Source organism: Amblyomma mixtum, chromosome 1, assembly GCF_055824585.1.
Source record: "Amblyomma mixtum isolate Tamu chromosome 1, ASM5582458v1, whole genome shotgun sequence".
Lineage (NCBI taxonomy): Eukaryota > Metazoa > Arthropoda > Arachnida > Ixodida > Ixodidae > Amblyomma > Amblyomma mixtum.
In genome coordinates, this window is record NC_143012.1 from 175,309,750 (window position 1) to 175,329,212 (window position 19,463).

Here is a 19,463-nt window from a genome sequence, read left to right on the forward strand (position 1 = left end):
CCTGCAAGGCACCTCCGCTAAGGCTGAGGGACACCCGACGAAGTCCTACGATCAGGAGGGATGTTCGGCTTGGGCTTGTAGGCCGCACGTCGAACAGGAGGCGCTTTGGGAAGAGGTTCCTCATGGTCCGTCCCGTCGTAGCTCGTCGCCTTGTCATCAGCTTCGTCGTGCGTCCTCTTCGCTGGCAAAGTTGACGCCGCGGGCATCTCCGTGTCGATGTCCTTCTCGTCGGTCGATTCCAAAACCGTCTCAGGTGCACCTACCGCAGCATCATCTGCTTTTCCCGCGTCCGCCTCAGTTCTGGTGTCAGGCACAGGTGGTTCTTCTGAGTTGGCAGCCTCATGTTCCGTGGGAAGCGTTGCTTTTTCTGAAGCTATGCTTTTCGGTACTGCGTCTTCCCGACTCTCACGGGTCGCCTCTACCGCGTCGACTTCGTCCATAATATGCTCTTCAGTAGTATCCCTACGACCAGGACCAGCTACGGTAGCATATGTTCGCACGCACTGGGCGTCGTCGTGGCCGAAGCGACGACAGAGCCCGCAACGTGGCACACGGCACTCCTGACGTATGTGTCCGGTGCCGCGGCACCGGAGGCAGAGCGGAGCTCTGCCAGGAACGTGGACGAGTGCGACGTCCTCTCCAACACGCAGCTGGTGCGGTAAGTCCTCGATGGTAACGCCCACCTTCAGCTTCAGTGTCACTGAGCGCGTAGTAGACGACTTGTCGACGCAGCCTTTGACTCTCCACTTGTCCCGAGTTATGTCGGTCACTTTTCCAAAAGCCGCCAGAGCTGCCTTCACGTCGTCCTCTTGCACGCCGTGTAGCAGCCAGAACAGCTTCAGCCTGACGCCCTGGTTGCGTGGGTCAATGACCACGCAGCGGTGGTCCTTGACGTTGAACGCCTCCGCCTGTAGCATTTTGTTTTTTCCTTCTTCATTGCAGAATGTCACGGCCGAAACATGATTCATCTGATATGCCCCGAGGGCAACCACTTCCGGCAGCAATGACAGACGCTCAAGAGCGTCACGAAAGTTTTCAACACGGTATGGCCTGGCTTGGACGTCGCCATGCAAAAAAACAGTAAGCAAAACACTCGAACCTGTTGGCAAATGCGGCAAAATCAGCTGGTAGTCCTCGTTCGGTTTGATCGTACTCCTGATACCGCGGCCCGGCTGGGCCGCTGAATCTGCTCCTTGGGAGCCCATGATACACACGTCCGTCACGCTCGGTGGCCGGAAGTCGAATCTGAACCACCGACGCCGATGTAGCAGCGGCGTACTGCGCATCTCTTTATAGCGTAGTTCGGTACGTAAGCCGGCAAAAGTAAAGCAATGAGTCGGCCGGGAATCGAACCCGGGCCGCCCGCGTGGCAGGCGAGTATTCTACCACTGAACCACCGACGCTTTTTTTTTCTTTATTGCCGGGCTCCGACACGGTACACAAACACAAAAGGAAATTTACATTGTACTCCTTTCAGGTGGTACTCACACTCAACCGTCTGCTGCAGGCATCGTCATGCTAAAAGTCCTTTAAGGACACCAAGGGCTCTACCCTCGAGAGCCACTCAGGAACGTGAGCACCCGTTTTCTGTATTTCAACAAACCAGTGCACACTCTCGCGGAAGTAAATTCGTGCAGGCCTCGCATCCGGTTCACAGTGGTATCCAGCCATTCGTGAGCGCCAAATAGCGTGGAGGCCCAGCAGCAGTATTGCATCATAAGGCACTCCCTCTTCGTTCTGTAGAATGAGATACCGCATTCCATACGTGTCTAGAGGCAAGTCTTTCTTCAGCGTTCTTTGCAAGACGTCCCAGAAGTAGACGCCTTCCCAGCAGTGCAAGAATACATGATGGATTGTCTCTGGCTTCTTACATATCAGACAATCTGAACCCCAAGGAAGAAACATTCCCTTTTTCTCCATAAATGCTTTCACGGCCAGTGTTTCTGTGTGTAATCTGAAAAAGAAGCTTTTGGCTGCTGCTGGTACCTGCATTTTCTTCACCCTCTTCAACATATTACTGCCCTGGCCTCCACGGTATGTGGCCCTGTACAATGGTTCAGGCAGAACAACATCTCGTAAATCCCGATAGAGTGTTTTCTTTTTTACAGTAGAGAGGTACTGCTGCGAAAAACGAGCAGCTAGAAATCTAACACTCATAACCACTTCTCTGGTGTGTCCAAAAATACGACCTTGAATGTTATCTGTTCCAACAATCCATTCCGGTAATGCATGGCCCAGCCTTACTTGACAGATTGTGCGCAAGAACGGGTCACTCGCGTCTCGAAAGAATAAAAATCTGCTGACGATTTGGCGCAAAAACAGATGGCCGAGCCCTAGTCCTCCGTCTTTTACACTTCTGAACAAATTAGTCCGGCTGCATCGTTCCCAGCTCGAGGCCCAGACAAACACTGCAAAGATGCGGTGCAGTTTCTGCACGTTAACTCGCGAACAGTGCAGTACCTGCATCACGTACCACAACTTGCTGATGAAGAATAAGTTGCACACTGTAGCTCTGGCAAATGTAGATAACCTAGCCCCTTTCCACTTGTCAGTTTTTGCACGGGTGTCTTCCAGCTGCCTTGTCCAATGCGGTTCGCTATCTCGATAACATTCCAGTGGGACACCTAAATACTTCACTGAGGTCGTCACCCAGGACACATTCGCAAAGTTAACAGGAGTGGTTGGCCACTCACCATGCCAGAAGCCAATACATTTGGCCCAGTTGACTCGACTTCCTGTCGATTGACTAAATTGCCGAACACAATCAATGGCCTTCCTTATGCTCTCATAATCAGTAGCGAAAACAGCTACGTCATCCGCATAAGCCAGCAACTTAATTTCTGTCGCTTTTAACTTAAAACCTTGAATACCGTCATTCTGTATTATGCTCAAATACAGTGATTCTATGTATACACCAAACAAAAGAGGGCTTAGGGGGCAGCCTTGGCGCACCGAACGCTTCACGCTTATGGGGGCCCCCGAACTCTTATTTACTATTAGTCTCGTTGTGCAGTTTCGGTACGCCATGGCCACTCCCTTCCTGATTACTGACCCGACATTCACGTGATCCAAAATTAAAAACAAAAGTTCATGTGCCACGCAATCAAACGCTTTTTCCAAGTCTAACTGAAGGATAGCAACAGGACTGTTCGTAATATGACAACACTGAAGAACACATCTTGCTTTATGAATATTAGACACAATAGAACGACCTTTGATGCCGCACGTCTGATGAGAACCAACTATCACATTCATTACTCTTTGTAACCGCCTTGCTAGCACCTTCATGAATATCTTGTAGTCCACGTTCGTAAGTGAAATCGGTCTGTAGGCTGTAACATGCTTTAACTTTTCACTATCTTCCGTTTTCGGAATTAGGACAGTGTAAGATACGCCAAAGGAAGGAGGTAGTGCTTTTAATTCATATGCGTCATTAAAGAGTACCGTTAACAAAGGGGAAATGTCTTGCTTAAAGGCTTTATAGAAAGCCGCACTTAAACCGTCTGGTCCAGGCGACTTACCCGAGTTTAAATTTTCTATTGCTGTTTGCACTTCGGATTCAGTAATTAGTGCCTCTAATCTCTGTTTCTGTTCCTCATCTAATCTTGGCATCGCTCCTAGAAACCTTCCCTTGAATGTGTCGATGTCTACGTCGTGTTTTGCGAAAAGCGCCTGATAGAATTCAGCAAAAGCTTGCTTTATATGCGTTTCGTCATCTGCTACGACACCTCCCCATTCAATTTTATCAATCCTATTGCGCTCAGCCCGCGCTTTTTCCATGCCCAATGCTCGTTTTGTTGGTGTTTCACCGAAAACCGCCTCTTCGGCTCTCGCACGCACCAGCGCACCGCGATAACGCTCTTGTTCCATAACTTCAAGCTTTTGTTTAATTTTCTTTACGCCATCAATCCACTTACCAGGAGCTTTACTCTCCTGCTCAATTAGTTTCCGCAGCAGTTCTCTTAAATCCTTTTCCTTTATTTTTTCCTCTTTTTTCAAGCAGATAGCCTTTTATATTGCGTATATTTTAATTTGCTGCTTACATAGTTCCCACTGCTCCCATAACTTTTGTCTTGAATTTGGCTCTACTTTGCTAATTTCTTCTTTTATATTGTCACAAAAACGTTCAGACTTTAACAGTTTATCACTAAATTTCCCCAAGTCCCAATTAAAAGCATTGTCCTGTTTTGCTGTTCCTATCCTACACTGTACCAAACAGTGGTCCGAGAAGGACACAGGTTCAACCTTGTAATTGTTGCATTTTGGCAGCAGGTCTACCGCCATATAAATACGGTCTAGACGTGCGTGACTCGTCCGCTGAAAGTGCGTGAATTGCACATCCCGCTCACCCTCTAAACAATCAGCCACATCTTCAATATTCCATTTTTCCACTAACTCGGACAGTCTTTCGGTACTTATGTCTCTGAATATTCTATCACTTGTTATATCACGCGCAGCCAAGACACAGTTGAAATCACCCATGACGATCATTTGCCTTTCGACAGTGAAGTACTCCTCAACTTTTCCGAAAAAGGCTGCCCTCTCGTCAACTTTGGTTTGGTTTATGGGGTTTAACGTCCCAAAGCGACTGAGGCTATGAGAGACGCAGTAGTGAAGGGCTCCGGAAATTTCGACCACCTGGGGTTCTTTAACGTGCACTGACATCGCGCTGTACACGGGCCTCTAGAATTTCTCCTCCAAAGAAATTCCAGCCGCCGCGGCCGGGATCGAACCCGCGTCTTTCGGGTCAGCAGCCGAGCACCATAACCGCTGAGCCACCGCGGCGGCCTCTCGTCAACTTTGTTAGGTGCGTAAAGGCAGATCATTCTCCACTCCACATTCATGTAAGCATAACCAAGCACAATAAATCGTCCATGAGAACATGTTGCATAAGCCTGAACAACCAGGCCCGGCAGCTTTTTGACGAATAGCACACACCCAGCCGACGTTCCAACTGCATGAGCCACTACTGCGTAATACCTACACGTGAAACGCTGCACCATGCTGCCGGTCTCTTCCTCCCCGTCTACTTTAGTTTCTTGTACCGCCAACAGGTCAATGTCACAGTCTGTTATAAGTCGGTATACTTGACTGTTTTCTTTTTCCAGCCAACCCCCTTGCATTAAGTGTGGCTATTTTCAGACAACATAGCGGAGCCATTTCGACAAAAAGGTGTAGAGGCCGAGAGCATGGCGCTTACCTCTCACGTCCAGCGTATCGCTATACGCTTTGTGTGACGCCAGGGTCCTCAGGTCGGTCGCCGTGGCCTTGCCGCAAAGCTGAACTTGCGGCGACTCGTCTTTCAGATGAAACGTTGGGGCGCGGCTTGAATGCAGGCCTCCGGGCCTGCGCAGCTTTCGTTGGAGGCTCCTCTGCAGTGGTGGTAGTATCGTTGGTCCCTTGGTTGAGAGTCAGATTGTGAGGGCGCTTGACGGGAGCACTAACGGTCGCCATGCGGCTGTCGCCGTCATCCCTGCCCACGTCCCTGCACATAGGTTCGGGCACCTCGGTTTTTGAAGTACCTGCAGATCCGCCGTCCCCTGCCGTTTCGGTCGCCGCGGCGCCTGGAAGTTCAGACTCCTTCCCTTGGTCGCTGGGCGTCTCGGTGTCCTCCGCGGAAGCAGGTGAGGAGACGGTGGCTGCTGCTACCTTCTCCGCTCCCCCTGCCCCCTTAGCCGCCTCATCAGCTTCAGCGGCATCCATTTGCAGCTCCGCCTTTCGTCCTCCAACGCAGCTCCCGTGGCCGATGCGTAGGTGCGAATGCAATCAGCCTCACCATGACCGAATCGCTTACATTTCTGGCAACGCGGAATTTTGCATTTCCGCCGTACGTGTACAGTGCCGCGACAGCGCAGACATTGCATTGGCCTACCAGGCACAACCACAAGCGCAAGCTCTCCCGCCACCCTCAGCTGATGAGGAATGTCTTCGACTGTTACGCCTGGCTTCATCTTCAATAAAACAGTCCTTGTAGTAGAGGCCTTTTCAGTCATTCCTTGAACTCGCCATCTTTCGCGGGTCATTGCGGCGATCTTTCCGAACGCTGCAAATGCCGTTCTGATGTCCTCGTCATCGACGCCGGGCAGCATCCAATGCAGCCGTAGTTTGACGTGCTGGTCCTCAGGGTCGATGATCATGCACCGGCCCCCTTTCACTTGGATTTCCTTCACGGCGAGCAGCCGCTTGGTTGCCTCGGGAGTGCTGAGGGTCACCGCCCATACGTGGTTAACCTGGTACGCCCCCACCGCTATCACGTCAGGGAGAGTTCCGTTCTTGACCAGGGCATCACGGAAGTCTTCGACTTTGAAAGGCCGCCGTCGCACATCGCCATGAAGAAAAACAGTGTTCGACACCAGCCGTCCGGTAGGCAAAGTTGGCAAAAGAACCTGATACTCGTTATCAGCAGTTTCAGCAATCTTGTTTCCGCGGCCGGCATGGGCCGCAATCGCTGCTCCAGTGGAGCTCATTCTACAAGCGTCCGTCACGCTCGGTGGCCGGAAGTAGAATGACTGAACCACCGACGCCGATGTAGCAGCGGCGTACTGCGCATCTCTTTATAGCGTAGTTCGGTACGTAAGCAGGCAAAAGTAAAGCAATGCGTCGGCCGGGAATCGAACCCGGGCCACCCGCGTGGCAGGCGAGTATTCTACCACTGAACCACCGACTTTTTTTTTTTTTTTTTTTTTATTGCCAGGATTATAGTCAACATGAAAGGGTACAAGGCGTAAAACATATCAGCCACACTTGGGCTAACATGACACTAAAATTTTTTCAGAGACACCAATGCATCCAGACAAGCAATCCATTCTGGTGGATCAGGGAGCGCTCGATAAACTTCTCTGAGACATACGATACTTTCGATAAAGTGGTCTCTGACAGAACGCACGACAGGTTCGGCATGTTCAAACTGCATTCTCGTTTTCCACAGCGCGTGGAGGCCCAGGACCATGATAAGATCGTACGGTTTATCGTCCGAAGCGTCTACCGGCAGGAATCGTATTCCATATGGGTCAAGAGGCAACTGTTTCTTTAATGTGCGCTGGAGAACGTCCCAATGGAAAATCGGGTCCCAGCAATCTAGGAATACGTGCTCTATGGTTTCAGGCTTTTTGCATAAAAAGCAGTTTGTTGACCACGGTATGAAGATGCCTTTTTCCTGAAGCCAGGTCTTAACTGGAAGTGTGTTGGTATGTAGCTTAAAGAAAAAGGATTTAACTGAAGGTAATATTGGCATTTTCTTTACTCTTTTGAGTACGTTTTGTCCAGGGCGTCCACGGTGTGGTAAACGGTATAACGGTACAGGTAGCATGGTGTGAACAAGGTCCTTATACAGTTTCTTCCTACTAACAGTGCACAAGTAGTCTTGTGAAAACCGCACGTTTAACAACCTGAAAGCGAGCACTACTTCGCGCAGATAACCAGTCACAGCGCCACATGTGTTCTCACATGACGTCACAATGAATCCTGGCAGAAGTCTACGTAGCCTCACCTGCATCACGGTGCGGAGAAAGGGGTCATTTTGATCCCTTAAGAAAAGAAATCGTGACACGACTTGCCGCAAAAACAAGTGAACCAGACCTAGCCCACCGCACTTGACTGAGATAAACAAATTAGTTCGGCTAGATCTCTCCCAGGTCGAGGACCAAATGAAAATAGCGAGGACCCGATGGATTTTTTGTATGCTCGTTCGCGATGCACACAACACGTTCATCACATACCATATTTTTGAAATTAGGAAGACATTGGAGACAGTCGCACGGGAAAACATTGACAGCTGTCTTCCCTGCCATGCATCAGCCTTTTCTTTTGCCTTCGTTGTTTGATCGGTCCAGTATTGTTCAGGATCACGATAACACTCCAGGGGCGCACCGAGGTATGGTTTAGGAACTGTTGACCAATGAAGGCGACAAAATTGCTCCGGCGTGGCGTCCCAGTCTCCATGCCAAAATCCATAACTTTTGTCCCAATTTATCTGGGCTCCGGTGTATTCGCAAAATTGTTCAACAACAGCTGTGGCTTCTTTAATGCTTTCTTTGTTTGCGCATAATACGGCGATATCATCCGCGTAGGCAAAGATTTTTATTTCTGCCTCACGTACTCTATATCCTGTTATGCGTTCATTGTTTGCAATTGCCAAACATAGCGGCTCTAGGTAAGCCGCGAACAGCAAGGGCGAAAGAGGGCATCCCTGCCTCACCGACGAGCGAACGCTCAGGCTGTCTGTCAGTTCGCCGTTTACGATGATTCGCGTTGAGCAGTCAGTGTACGCCATTCTGACGCCTTCAGTGATAACGCAGCCTACGTTAGAATGCTCTAAAATGCAGAGCAGAGCCTCGTGCGAGACACGGTCGAAGGCTTTGGCCAGATCAAGCTGCATCATCGCAACGCGCTCGTCAAAGGCGTCACAACACTCGAGGACCGTTCGCGCGACATGCACGTTTGTTGCAATGCTTCGGCCTTTGATGCCGCAAGTCTGATGCGGCCCTACCAACTTTGTTATAACGCGTTGAAGTCGTGTCGCTAAAACCTTCATAAATATTTTGTAGTCCACATTGACAAGGGTTATCGGGCGATAAGACCCTGGCAAGAGACGTTTTGCTTCATCGTCAGTCTTTGGTATCAGCACGACGTGCGACGTTGTGAATGATAAAGGAACTCGCTTTTTGTCGTATGCCTCAGTGATGACATTGTGCAAAATCTGAGCAACCGAACAGTTGAAGGCTTTATAAAAGGCAGCTCCTAGGCCGTCAGGCCCGGGTGCTTTACCAAGGGACAGGTCATCTATTGCGCGTTCTATTTCACTGACGGTTATCGGTTCTTCCAGTTGCGTCTGTACTTCTTCGTCCAGCTGTGGCATAAAGGAAAGAAATTCTTTCTGGAAGCTGTCTTTCGTATCACGTGGGTGTCCTATCAAGTTCCGAAAATGCTCGGCCATCACTGTCTTGATAACCTTTTGGTCAGTCGTGATCTCGTTTCCGTTGGCAAGCTGCCGGATTTCTTTCCGACATGCGTATCTTTTTTCGTCGGATAGTGCGCGCTTTGTTGGCGTTTCTCCCGCCCACAGCTTCTCGGATCTTGCTCGTACAATTGCCGCTTTGTATCTTTCTGTGTCTATAGTTTCGAGCTGTGTTTTCACCCGCCTTATTTGTTCAGTACATTTACCGGGCTGAATGTTTTCCATGCTTATCAAGAATTCTAGTTCCTGGCGAAGTTTTGTTTCGTTTTGTTTCTGGTTGAACTTAATAATGCTGCTTCTTTCGATGGCTATTATTTTAACTCTCTGTTTAAACTCTTCCCATTCAACTCCGAACTGGTTTGGCTCCAGTGTGAGCAACTTCTCTAATTCTTCCGTTACTGCGCTAACAAATGCATCATCTTCCAAAAGCTTCACGTTAAACTTCCAGAGGTTCCAGTTGAAGCGACTTTTGTTTTGCCTTCTTCCAAACGTTGCAGTTACCAAGCAGTGGTCACTGAACTGGACTGGAAGCACTTCATATGCTGCACATGAAGAAACCAGTTCGGGTGATGCGTATAGTCTGTCTAATCTCGCGTGGCTGTCACGCTGAAAATGGGTATACTGAGGACGTGTACCATTCGTAACTACGCTACCAATGTCTTCTAAATCATAATCATGCACCAGGGCACTTAATACTTCTGCGCTCTTGTCCCGAACTCGTGTGCGTTTAGCGCGATCATCCATTGTACATACGCAATTAAAGTCGCCCAACAATATCAACACTTTGTGACAGTTAAGGTAGGCTTCAACACGTTCAAAGAAAGATCGACGCTCGGTCTCAACGTTGGGTGCATAGACACAAATGACACGGAAAGATAAATCATAAACAGCAAAATCAACAACTAAAAGGCGACCACTTTGGCATGACAACACTGACTGTACACAGATCCCCAAGTTATTACGGATGAAAAGGGCGCAACCACCTGATCCACCATTCGCATGACAAACGCATACATCGAAATGCGTACGGAAATTGGACACCATTCGGTCGGTCAGTTCTTGGCTTTCGATTTTCGTCTCCTGTACGGCAACTAAGTGTAATTCTTTATCAAGAAGAAGGCGGCTTAACTGACACTGTCGCCTTCTTGCACCTAGCCCCCGGACATTTAACGTTGCTACGCGTAGCATTTCCCCGAGATTAAGAGCCATGGTAACACAATGGAATGGTGCCCATCCCCGGAAAGAATTCTCGCTCTCCAGGTCTGTGTGCCCATATACACACCGCAAGTCTGCCAACAAAATATACACTGAGGCATGCAGGAAGAAGCTTGGTGCCAACAGCACCTTGCCTCGACCCGAAAAGAAAACGGCACATCGACACAGCCATAGAGCTTAGAAATCCCCCCGTTCCCATTATGACGAAGGCAACACAAAGCTACGGAGGCGGTTTACCCGCCTGCCGAGAGTCGACCGGAATGTTCGGTCGCGGCTTGAACGACGCCCGCCTACCTGGCGTTTTCTGCGGCGGCTCGTCCCCGCCGCTTTCGTCCCGCTGCTGCAGCATGCTGGTGGTGTCTTCATGCGTCCGCTTCCCGGCTGCGGGACTCGTTGATTCACGGGACGTGTCCATGTTCTCTGCCGCGGTGTGGTCGTCGCTCACGTGCGGTTCAGGCTGCTTTTTTTCCACGCCTTTCGGCGTAGCCACGACGTCCTGGGCAGGTGGTTGTTGCTGTTCCGCAGCGCTTGCCACAACGACAGGTTTCTGCGTAGTTTGCAGTTGAGCCTGAGTTGCCGTTGGCAAATGCGCTGCTTGTCTGCCTCCCGCCGACGATAACTCCTCGACGTCCGCTTCATCCATTAGCAAGTCGGACGTATCCTCTTTGCTCCCCAGTCCGGTGACGCTGGCATATGTCCGCTCGCACTGGCTGTCTTCGTGTCCGAAGCGCCGGCAGGCACCACACCGTGGGATGCGGCACTCGCGGCGAATATGACCCGTGCCGCGACAGCGAAGGCAGAGCGGAGCCCTGCCCGGCACAACCACGAGGGCCAGCTCACCTGCAACACTTAGCTGATGGGGCACATCGTCGATTTGCACTCCAGCATTCAGCTTCAGTGTCACGAGCCTGGTGGTAGAGCCCTTGTCGGTCACTCCTTGGACCCGCCAACGCTCGCGGGCAACTTCAGTGACTTTGCCGAACGGGGCGAAGGCGAGGCGTACGTCCTCATCCGGTACACTGTGGAGAAGCCAGTGCACCTTCATGCGGACGTCCCTGTTGGCCGGGTCGATGACGAGGCAGCGCTGCTTCTTCACTTGCAATTCACCAATGCTGGCTAGCTTCTTTGCCGTTTCAGCGTCCTTGAACGTGACAGCCCAAACATGGCTCATGCGGTACGCCCCCAAGGCGATAACCTCGGTGAGCACCGACTGTTGAGCGAGGGCGTCACGGAAATCTTCTACCCGGTACGGGCGAGCACTTACGTCCGCGTGCAAAAAAACTGTATTTACAACAAACGGACCTGTAGGCAAACTGGGCAGAACAACCTGGTACTCACTATCAGTTGACATAAACCTGTTTCCGCGGCCAGACATGGCCGCTGTAGCCGCTCCAACGGAGCCCGTCATCACACGTCCGTTCGCTTCGGCGCCCGGAAGTGGAATCCCCTGAACCACCGACGCCGATGTAGCAGCGGCGTACTGCGCATCTCTTTATAGCGTAGTTCGGTACGTAAGCCGGCAAAAGTAAAGCAATGCGTCGGCCGGGAATCGAACCCGGGCCACCCGCGTGGCAGGCGAGTATTCTACCACTGAACCACCGACGCAGATGTTTCGTCAGCATACTGCCCGTCGTCACTTTATAGCGTAGCTCGTTGCGCAAGTTTCCCGTTATGTAGGTCATTGGAGCGGCTGGCGCCTCTCCTCTGCGGAGAGGAACTGTCGTAGCAAAGTCTGTCGTAGCAAAGTACCAGAATAGGCCACCGGATTAGACCAACACATAATTTTGTTACATTATGCGGGAGACTGATCACTGAACTTCTGTCGGACGTAGTGATAATAAAAATTACCGGGGACACTCAAGCAACTTACTTGCGAGTACTGAGAAAACAATAAAGTAAATTCTCTTTCTCTTTGCTTCCAATGCCACTCTAATTCAGTTCCAATTATATTCGAATACTACTCCATTTATGCACTAATTCTATTCTATTCTTTGTGGATGGTGCAGCTTTAGGTACTTGTATACTGGCTATTATTGGTTAGCATTTCCTATTTTCCCGCCTTTAATGACGGCACACCATTTGGACCAATCGGGAGTTTTGAAACACCGCCACTTTTTGAGCCAAGTTTCGTGTCTGTCAGCAATCTAAAGCCTTCGCATTAAGGAAGTTTATTTGTTGACTCCGCCATACAAGACAAAAGGAGACATAAGCAAAAGCTGTCTTGCAACGGCTTAACAAATCCATGTCGATAGTTTTTCAACCTACATAGTGATCGACGTATCAAAATAAGTACGCAGCAAATTATTCTAAGAGAAGATCACGTTGTAATACCTAAAGTTTAAACGAAAATTAAAAAAAAAAATGAAGTAAACGCATACACAAGCTGCCCCAAGCACATATGTTAAAAAATAAAACCATAAGCCTATGACAGAACAAATGGAATGATACCGACAGCATTTTACACCGAAAAAATGTCCAGTAATATCACCATTCTGCATGTTCTGTTTTTTCTTTGGCTGAAAAAAAAGCAAGAAAAGAAGTGGTTGTAAGATCACCTTTACCTGATTGTAAGATCACACGTGCCTCTGTCTTTAAAAAGCCATGAAGTTTCAAGTTGATGAAGAAGGTAATGTGCAATGCACAGCGCGAGAGGGTTGCAGTTTGACACGAGGCGTGATCTGCTGCGGCGATAACATAGTGCTCTCGTGCAGTGGCGAGCGAAGCTGATCTGTTCGCAGCGCCGGGGGTTTGAAACCCAGTCTGGCAACATTTATTTGATTTCTGGATGGGCTGTTGCTATGCTAGGCTTTGCCAAGGGCACCCTCAAGGTTACCCTTCCTTTGGCTGCAGCTTACGCGACACTCCTTCGAACTAACCAGAGTTTAACGGAGTTAATCTGAGGCTTCACACGAAATTCTAGATTGGGACCGCGTTAAGTAGTGCTTTCACCCTAAAATAGCAGAGAAAGAATGCCAATAACCTCCGAAATGTGGCATATTGCGCTATTATGTCCTGTGTCCGTAGATCATTAAGAAGTCGTGGAAGCCGGTTTATTAAAGCCTGCGGAGCATATGTTCGAAGTGTACATTGATCTCCGTATTTACTTTGTGTAGCTTCATCCCCGGTATTTTAAGCCTGACCGATGGTGAATAAAAATCTCGGAGTATTGTGACCGTTATTTCGCTAAAAAAATTTTTTTTTTCACTCCTCGCCAACTCCTTCTCACCACTCGGCTCGTCTTCTATTCTTTTCCACGCCTTCTTTCCAATCACTTCGTTCAACTGCTGACTATGCCACCAGCGCCGCCATCTCGGGAAATAAGGCGCTAACAGCTGTCGCCATATCACATTTGCACCTTTTCTTTTCTACAGTTCTACCTCACTTGCAGCTTTCATAGCTTCTAACCTCAGAACACTATGGCGGCTGGACGGGCACATGGTTGCCACGAAGGAGCCTAGCTCCTGCCTCCAGCCAAATCTGGTAGTTAATAGGGTCGATTAGTTTTACCGTGTTTGTCGAGAATGAAAATGGAAGTAACGAGCAGAGAAACCAAAACATCTGTTTGTACCATTTCATGACAGTCTTCCTAGTTATTCTTAATGCTAACCTTGCGGTAACACAAAGTTACTGAATGTTCTTGCGGTGTTTCACATTCCAGGTATCTATATCTTAGCGAAGCTAGAAAATTTATGAACTTTTATACTGTCTGCATTATAACTCATCTGTGATTTAGACAGTGAAGTTTGTTTCCAGCATCTTTTCAAAATCCGGTCGTTAAAGGGTTGAGATATTGTGCGTGAAGCTCTTTTACATCTCTGGAGTAGATGAAGAACATAAAAACAGCACACAGACAAAGAATGGCTCGTGTTATTCTTTGTCTGTGTGCTGTCTTTTGTGCGCTTCATCTACTCAAGCTGTACATCAACTTGCCTTGCCCCAGAACGTGTTCTACTGAAGCTTTTGTACAGGCGCCTGTCGAAGTTTTCAGAACACGGAGCCACGAATTTTGTCGGAGCCTGGAAGCGTTCCTGACATATGAGTGCGTTGTGGAGCTGGTGCGGGGTAGTGGAGAACACGTACTTAATTCCGCCCATGACTGCATGAGCTTCCTCGCGGCTTCCGCGTTCCAAAACTCCTGCCGTCGTCAACAGCCGCAAAACGTGGTTTTCAAGCGCAGCTTCACAGCGAATTCATTTCACACCCGTAAAACCTTCTACCTCAGCCGCCACTCTTCGCGTTTAACATATATGACAGGCAAGAGTTGTTTTTCTGCACCCATGGACAGCACATTTTTGCTCGGCCGAGAGAGACAATAGTTCCGGCCATTCCTGGAGCGTGTACCTCAGGGATGACAACTATCCAGAATGAAGATACTCAGTGTCCACTTCTCCCGAGGAGGCGCGCAGACTGTCATTAATCACAGTAGTCACTCCATACTTAATTCGACCATAGGATCGATTAGGGAGATAGTGGAAATTGAACGGTAACGTTGGGCAGCAATCGTATTCAAATACTCATCCAGAAGCAGCGTTGACTCGCAATGGAGGAAGAGGACTAGGAAATTAACTGTAAGTACGGTGAAAACAAAGACAGAGAAATAAAATGCTTGAAACGACAGGTAAAAAACGCAGAAGGTAACAACTGCATTGATTCAATGGAAAAGAAGTGGACTGTAGAGCTGTACAGAAATGGGAAAAGGAAAATCAGGCAGATAAAGTACTATGATAACTCAAGAGTCAGCGCCCTGTTCTCTGAAGCTAAAGAGTGTCTTGGAACGCGAAACTATATACAAAAGGAAATTTGACAAACAAGATTACAAACCTCTATTGCATGGAAAATTTGTAGAAACAATTGAACACCTAATTCTAGTAACTCGGATATCGATGCAGACTCTGTCACTTTCCTTGAGGCCCTAGGATTTAGGGACAACAGAGGTAAAGTAAATGAATCTTCGGCAGACGAAGGAATTGGTAGATTGGTGGCCCAAAAGCAGAATGGTGACATAAGGTTAGTAGGGAATGATTAAAAATTGTATTTACAGATAATGGCGAATTCATAGACTGATTTATTATAACGTTCAATAAATGTACAGAAAAAAAGCCAAGCATGGCGGCAACTTCTAGCCCCCCTTTCAAAGCGAAGGCTTCTAACTTCCGTCCCTCCAGGATGAAAGGATGGGTCAAATCTGCCCGCTCGAGACAAATGCAGGAGTATTCGATTAGGCACGTCACGATGATGGCGACCCCGTTTGCTGCGACAGCGAATTCCGCGCGAAAGCATTGGATTGCATGGCAACGAGCGCACAGAGTTCATTTCTCGGTGGTCGAGAATAACGTGTCACCAAAAAATCAAATTTCTTCCAAAACGTGAAAGTAAAAAACTTGCGCCCAACGTGGGGCTCGAACCCACGAACCTGAGATTAAGAGTCTCATGCTCTACCGACTGAGCTAGCCGGGCGACATGGGCGAGGATTCCAAAAATGAGTACACAAACAGTGGGAGCAAGAAGAAAAGGCTGCAAGAGCGAGTTGGCAAAGCGACAGCACGTGCTGTTGAGGAGGAGGACAAGCACACGGTAGGCATCGTCGTGAAATCCAGCCTGACATTCCGCAAGCGGCGCGATGCGTTCGTTATCCTTTTTTTTTTCTCATTTTTCACCATTTCATTCTGCAAGCTAAAGGCTACTCTCGACAGCTCGCAACAAAAAATGGCGCTGTGCCATCAAATTCAGCAGTACAGTCTTCTAGAACACTGTAGCTGCAGAAAGGGGAAAAAAAATTGGGGGACACTTAAGGATATGACGCGAGGGCGGTTCCTCTTGACCACGCAGACACGGACAGCCTTTCCTCTTTCACAATCTGAATCATGACACGAAATAAGGTTATACTAAACTTCTGGAGTGGAGGGGGCACTCGAAAAGTGAAGCCGGCGCTCACTGACGCGGCGCCATGTTGCCAGGGGCAGAAAACAGCCAAAACGTGCAGCGTCCGCCGTGTAGCTGAGTGGCTGCGTGGTGTTTTGTTGAGGTTGTGCGAGTGCACTGCTTCTCTATTCTTCCCTATATTGCAGGATCTGTAGCTGCAAAAGTTGCTGCCAGAACACGGTGTGAGGACTGTGTGGCAGCACTGCATTCTAGTGAGCTGACCGGCCTCATCGTGCAAAGAGCCGTGGTGAGCTTGTAGCACCATCCTATGGCGTCTTGCAGATCTGCGAGGCTGCTGAAAAGAGACTCAGTGTGCTACAGGTTATATAACCTCCTTGGAAAGACCACACGACATAAATTTACAAAGCTCCGCTTTTACCAAGCTGTACGGACCTACCGGCGTAGCGTAGCGGTTGCCTGTCTGACTCCCAACGCGCGGTGCTAGGATCGGGGGTTGCTGACGCGCCGCTGATGTAAAGCCCCGCAATATCAAAGGGCTTTACGCTAAATGTGGCGCCCGGCGCCATCTATTTAAGACTCGCGTAATTTTTCCGTCACGCTGATGGCAACGGCGAAACCGGCTTGGAAGGCCCGCGGGGCGAGTCTGACGAACGCGGAAAAAAGCCAATGAAACTTCGTACAACAGTATGTGATATAGAACAAGCGAATGGAAGCATTCGCCTGCGGAAAAATTAAAGAGAATATACTTTTATCCTCTCCTTAGAGTGAGAGAGTCAGAGAGAATAGGATTTGATGAAGGAAACGGTGCAGTTACTGTCGATGGACCAATGCTGACCATTCACCAGAGATGATAATCGAAGCACTGGTAGTCATTAAGAGTTGGTGGCCTGTGGCAGCCGTAGAATGAGTTTTATATTAATGTATCCTTCTTTGCTGGAACGTCCATCTAACAATCTACTCCGAGAGACATAACTAGATTATCTCTATTATTATTGGTTTAGTTTTAATGCGATCGCATCTAAGTTGTCGCTTTACAAAAAACACCGGGTTTCTCTGTAACGAAATTATCTGATTGGTGTAGGGGATGCAGACATCATCAGACCCCCAATAGCAAAATCTGAGGACTAGAATGTGACATTTTCAGTACATTCCTTTGGATTATCATATGGGATTATACAAACCTTATCTAATAATACACCCATTAACTCACTTCATTCTACCTACTACTTCCCCTGGATCACCTCAATCCACCAATTCAGCCCCACTAATCCGCCCAGTAATCGCAATTATTCCACCTTGATTTATTTTGTCGGGTGGAGCTGATTCCAAAATTATGGAGGTCCTTTCGAATTCCCGGGGGTGGGCCAACTTACAAATCGAATTTTCACCTTTAAATGGTGGTTCACATGCAAGCGAACTCAGCGATTGGGATGCGCGTCGCTGCGAAATTCGCAACTTCGAACCTCGTCGCTCTGGCCTCTCGAGCCGCCGCGACTTCTCAAAAGAAGGTTTTGCGCCGTGGTGGCTGGAATCGCGAGTATTTTCGCTTGCATGCGAAACATGCTTAAGACGCGCGGGGCGCAAGAACGGTTCCTAAATCTCCCGGCTAATTACCGACTTATGCGAAGCCATAAAATTTCGCCACTAATGGCGGACTGCATACGATGGGCAAATAAACACCTGAGCGTTCATAGGATTGGTTTCATTCTGGAAATTAACAAGGCCCTCTTCACCACATTCTTAAGAATGTTTCACATTCAAGCGAAAACGCTCGCGATTCTAGCCACCGCGGCACAAAAACTTGTTTCGAGCCGCCACGGCGGCTCCATAGGCAAGAGCGACGAGGTTCCAACCAGGTGTAAATTTTCATCGCTACGCGCATCCTAATCACTCAGTTCGCCCAGTCGCTTGCATGTGAACCAGCCTTTAAAGAAGAAAATGCGATTTGTAAGGTGCCCCCCCCCCCCTCGATAATTCCAAAGGACCCCCATAACTTTGGAAGCAGGCCCACCCCAGAATTTGGATTATTAGGTGGATTAGCGCAGATGAATGGGTGGATTAAGGTGAACCAGGGGAAGTAGTGGTATAAATAAGGTGGATGAATGGGTGGACTGAGATAGATTATTAGATTAGGTCAGTGTAATTACATATGATAATCCAATGCAATACACTTGAACATTTTAGTCCTCAGATTTTCGTATATATGGGGCTGATGTCGTCACGACCCACTCGACCAATCAGAAAATTTGTTCACGGAGAAACCCGATGGTTTTTGCAAAATGACTACATAAATGCGATCGCATTAAAGGTGCACGAAAGAGGATTCTGAGCTGGTCTTTTTACCGCAGGAACTCGATCTACACGCTCCAAGCATTCTTGGGAACTAGGTAGCCCGACGGACACTGCCACCTCCCCATCCGGCACTCAGTCGGGAAGAGGCCGTCATCCTAAGGCAGATGCAGACCGGGTCACTCCTGCCCCGGCAGTGCTACACGTGCTTCACTCAGAACTCTATTCGAGTGGTGTGTGCAGTGTTCGTGCAGAGGGTCCGGAGGACCAATGCACATCATGTGGAACTGTGCCAGGTTCCCGACCGAAGTTACCTCCAGGACATACCCGCCCGAACACCAAAGAGCAGTGCAGTCTTCAAACAAGGGCACTCAACTATGGGCCGACCAGCAGCCCGGTGTGCACTCAAAAAGCACAAGCCACGACCCACCACAAACGGGCCGAACTGGGGTAGTGAAGAGTAGGGCATAACCCTGAGTCGACGCTTGGCCAACGTCACGACGCGCTAAACCGCCAGTTGCCGGCATTTTAATAAAGTTACTCCTATTCCTATCCCTAAAGTTGGTTTTTTGAGGAAAGGAAATGACGCAGTATCTGTCTCACATATCTCGGTGGACACCCGAGTCGCGCTGTAAGGGAAGGGACAACGGAGGGAGTGAAAGGACAAAGCAATAGAGCCCTAGTAAACGCCTCTGGAATAATTTCGACCGCCTGGGGATCTTTACTGACATCGCACAGCACACGTGCGGCTTCTGCTCTTCGCCTCCATCGAAATGCGGTAGCCCAGGCCTGGTTCGAAAGCGGCCAAAATCGTTGAGGCTTAATATGGTGGGAAGACCGGTACACACAAGCACACAAAAAATATATGCCGATCAATGTGTTTAAATTTGCCCCCCCCCCCCCCCCCCCCCCCCGCGGTGGCTCAGTGGTTACGGCGCTCGGCTGCTGACCCGAAAGACGCCGGTTCGATCCCGGCTGCGGCGGCTGAATTTCGATGAAGGCGAAATTCTAGAGGCCCGTGTGCTGTGCGATGTCAGTGCACGTTAAAGGACCCCGGTGGTCGTAATTTCCGCAGCCCTTCACTACAGCGTCTCTCATAGCCTCAGTCGCTTTGGGACGT

General features: G+C 49.1%; 1 protein-coding gene, 2 non-coding genes and 1 pseudogene across 3 annotated transcripts; all 4 read right to left on the reverse strand.

Annotated features, from left to right (window-relative positions):
• Window positions 1-5,220: 5,220 nt before the first annotated feature.
• Window positions 5,221-6,137, reverse strand: LOC149369912 (uncharacterized; annotated as a pseudogene).
• A 1,338-nt stretch (window positions 6,138-7,475) lies between these two features.
• LOC149369913 (uncharacterized) lies at window positions 7,476-11,579 on the reverse strand. The gene is made up of 2 exons (XM_089567468.1): window positions 10,466-11,579; window positions 7,476-7,489 (listed from the first exon to the last, which is right to left on the reverse strand). Exons 1-2 carry the CDS (start codon window positions 11,577-11,579, stop codon window positions 7,476-7,478), a joined length of 1,128 nt encoding a protein of 375 aa, XP_089423594.1.
• A 126-nt stretch (window positions 11,580-11,705) lies between these two features.
• Window positions 11,706-11,776, reverse strand: TRNAG-GCC (transfer RNA glycine (anticodon GCC)). Its single transcript has one exon. It is a non-coding gene; the product is annotated as a tRNA-Gly (tRNA).
• Window positions 11,777-15,555: 3,779 nt separating this feature from the next.
• TRNAK-CUU (transfer RNA lysine (anticodon CUU)) lies at window positions 15,556-15,628 on the reverse strand. The gene has a single exon. It is a non-coding gene; the product is annotated as a tRNA-Lys (tRNA).
• Window positions 15,629-19,463: the final 3,835 nt, after the last annotated feature.

What these genes read in the sequence shown, in the direction of transcription:
- LOC149369913 (XM_089567468.1), bottom strand. Translation starts at nt 11,579, where the DNA reads ATGACGGGCTCCGTTGGAGCGGCTACAGCGGCCATGTCTGGCCGCGGA.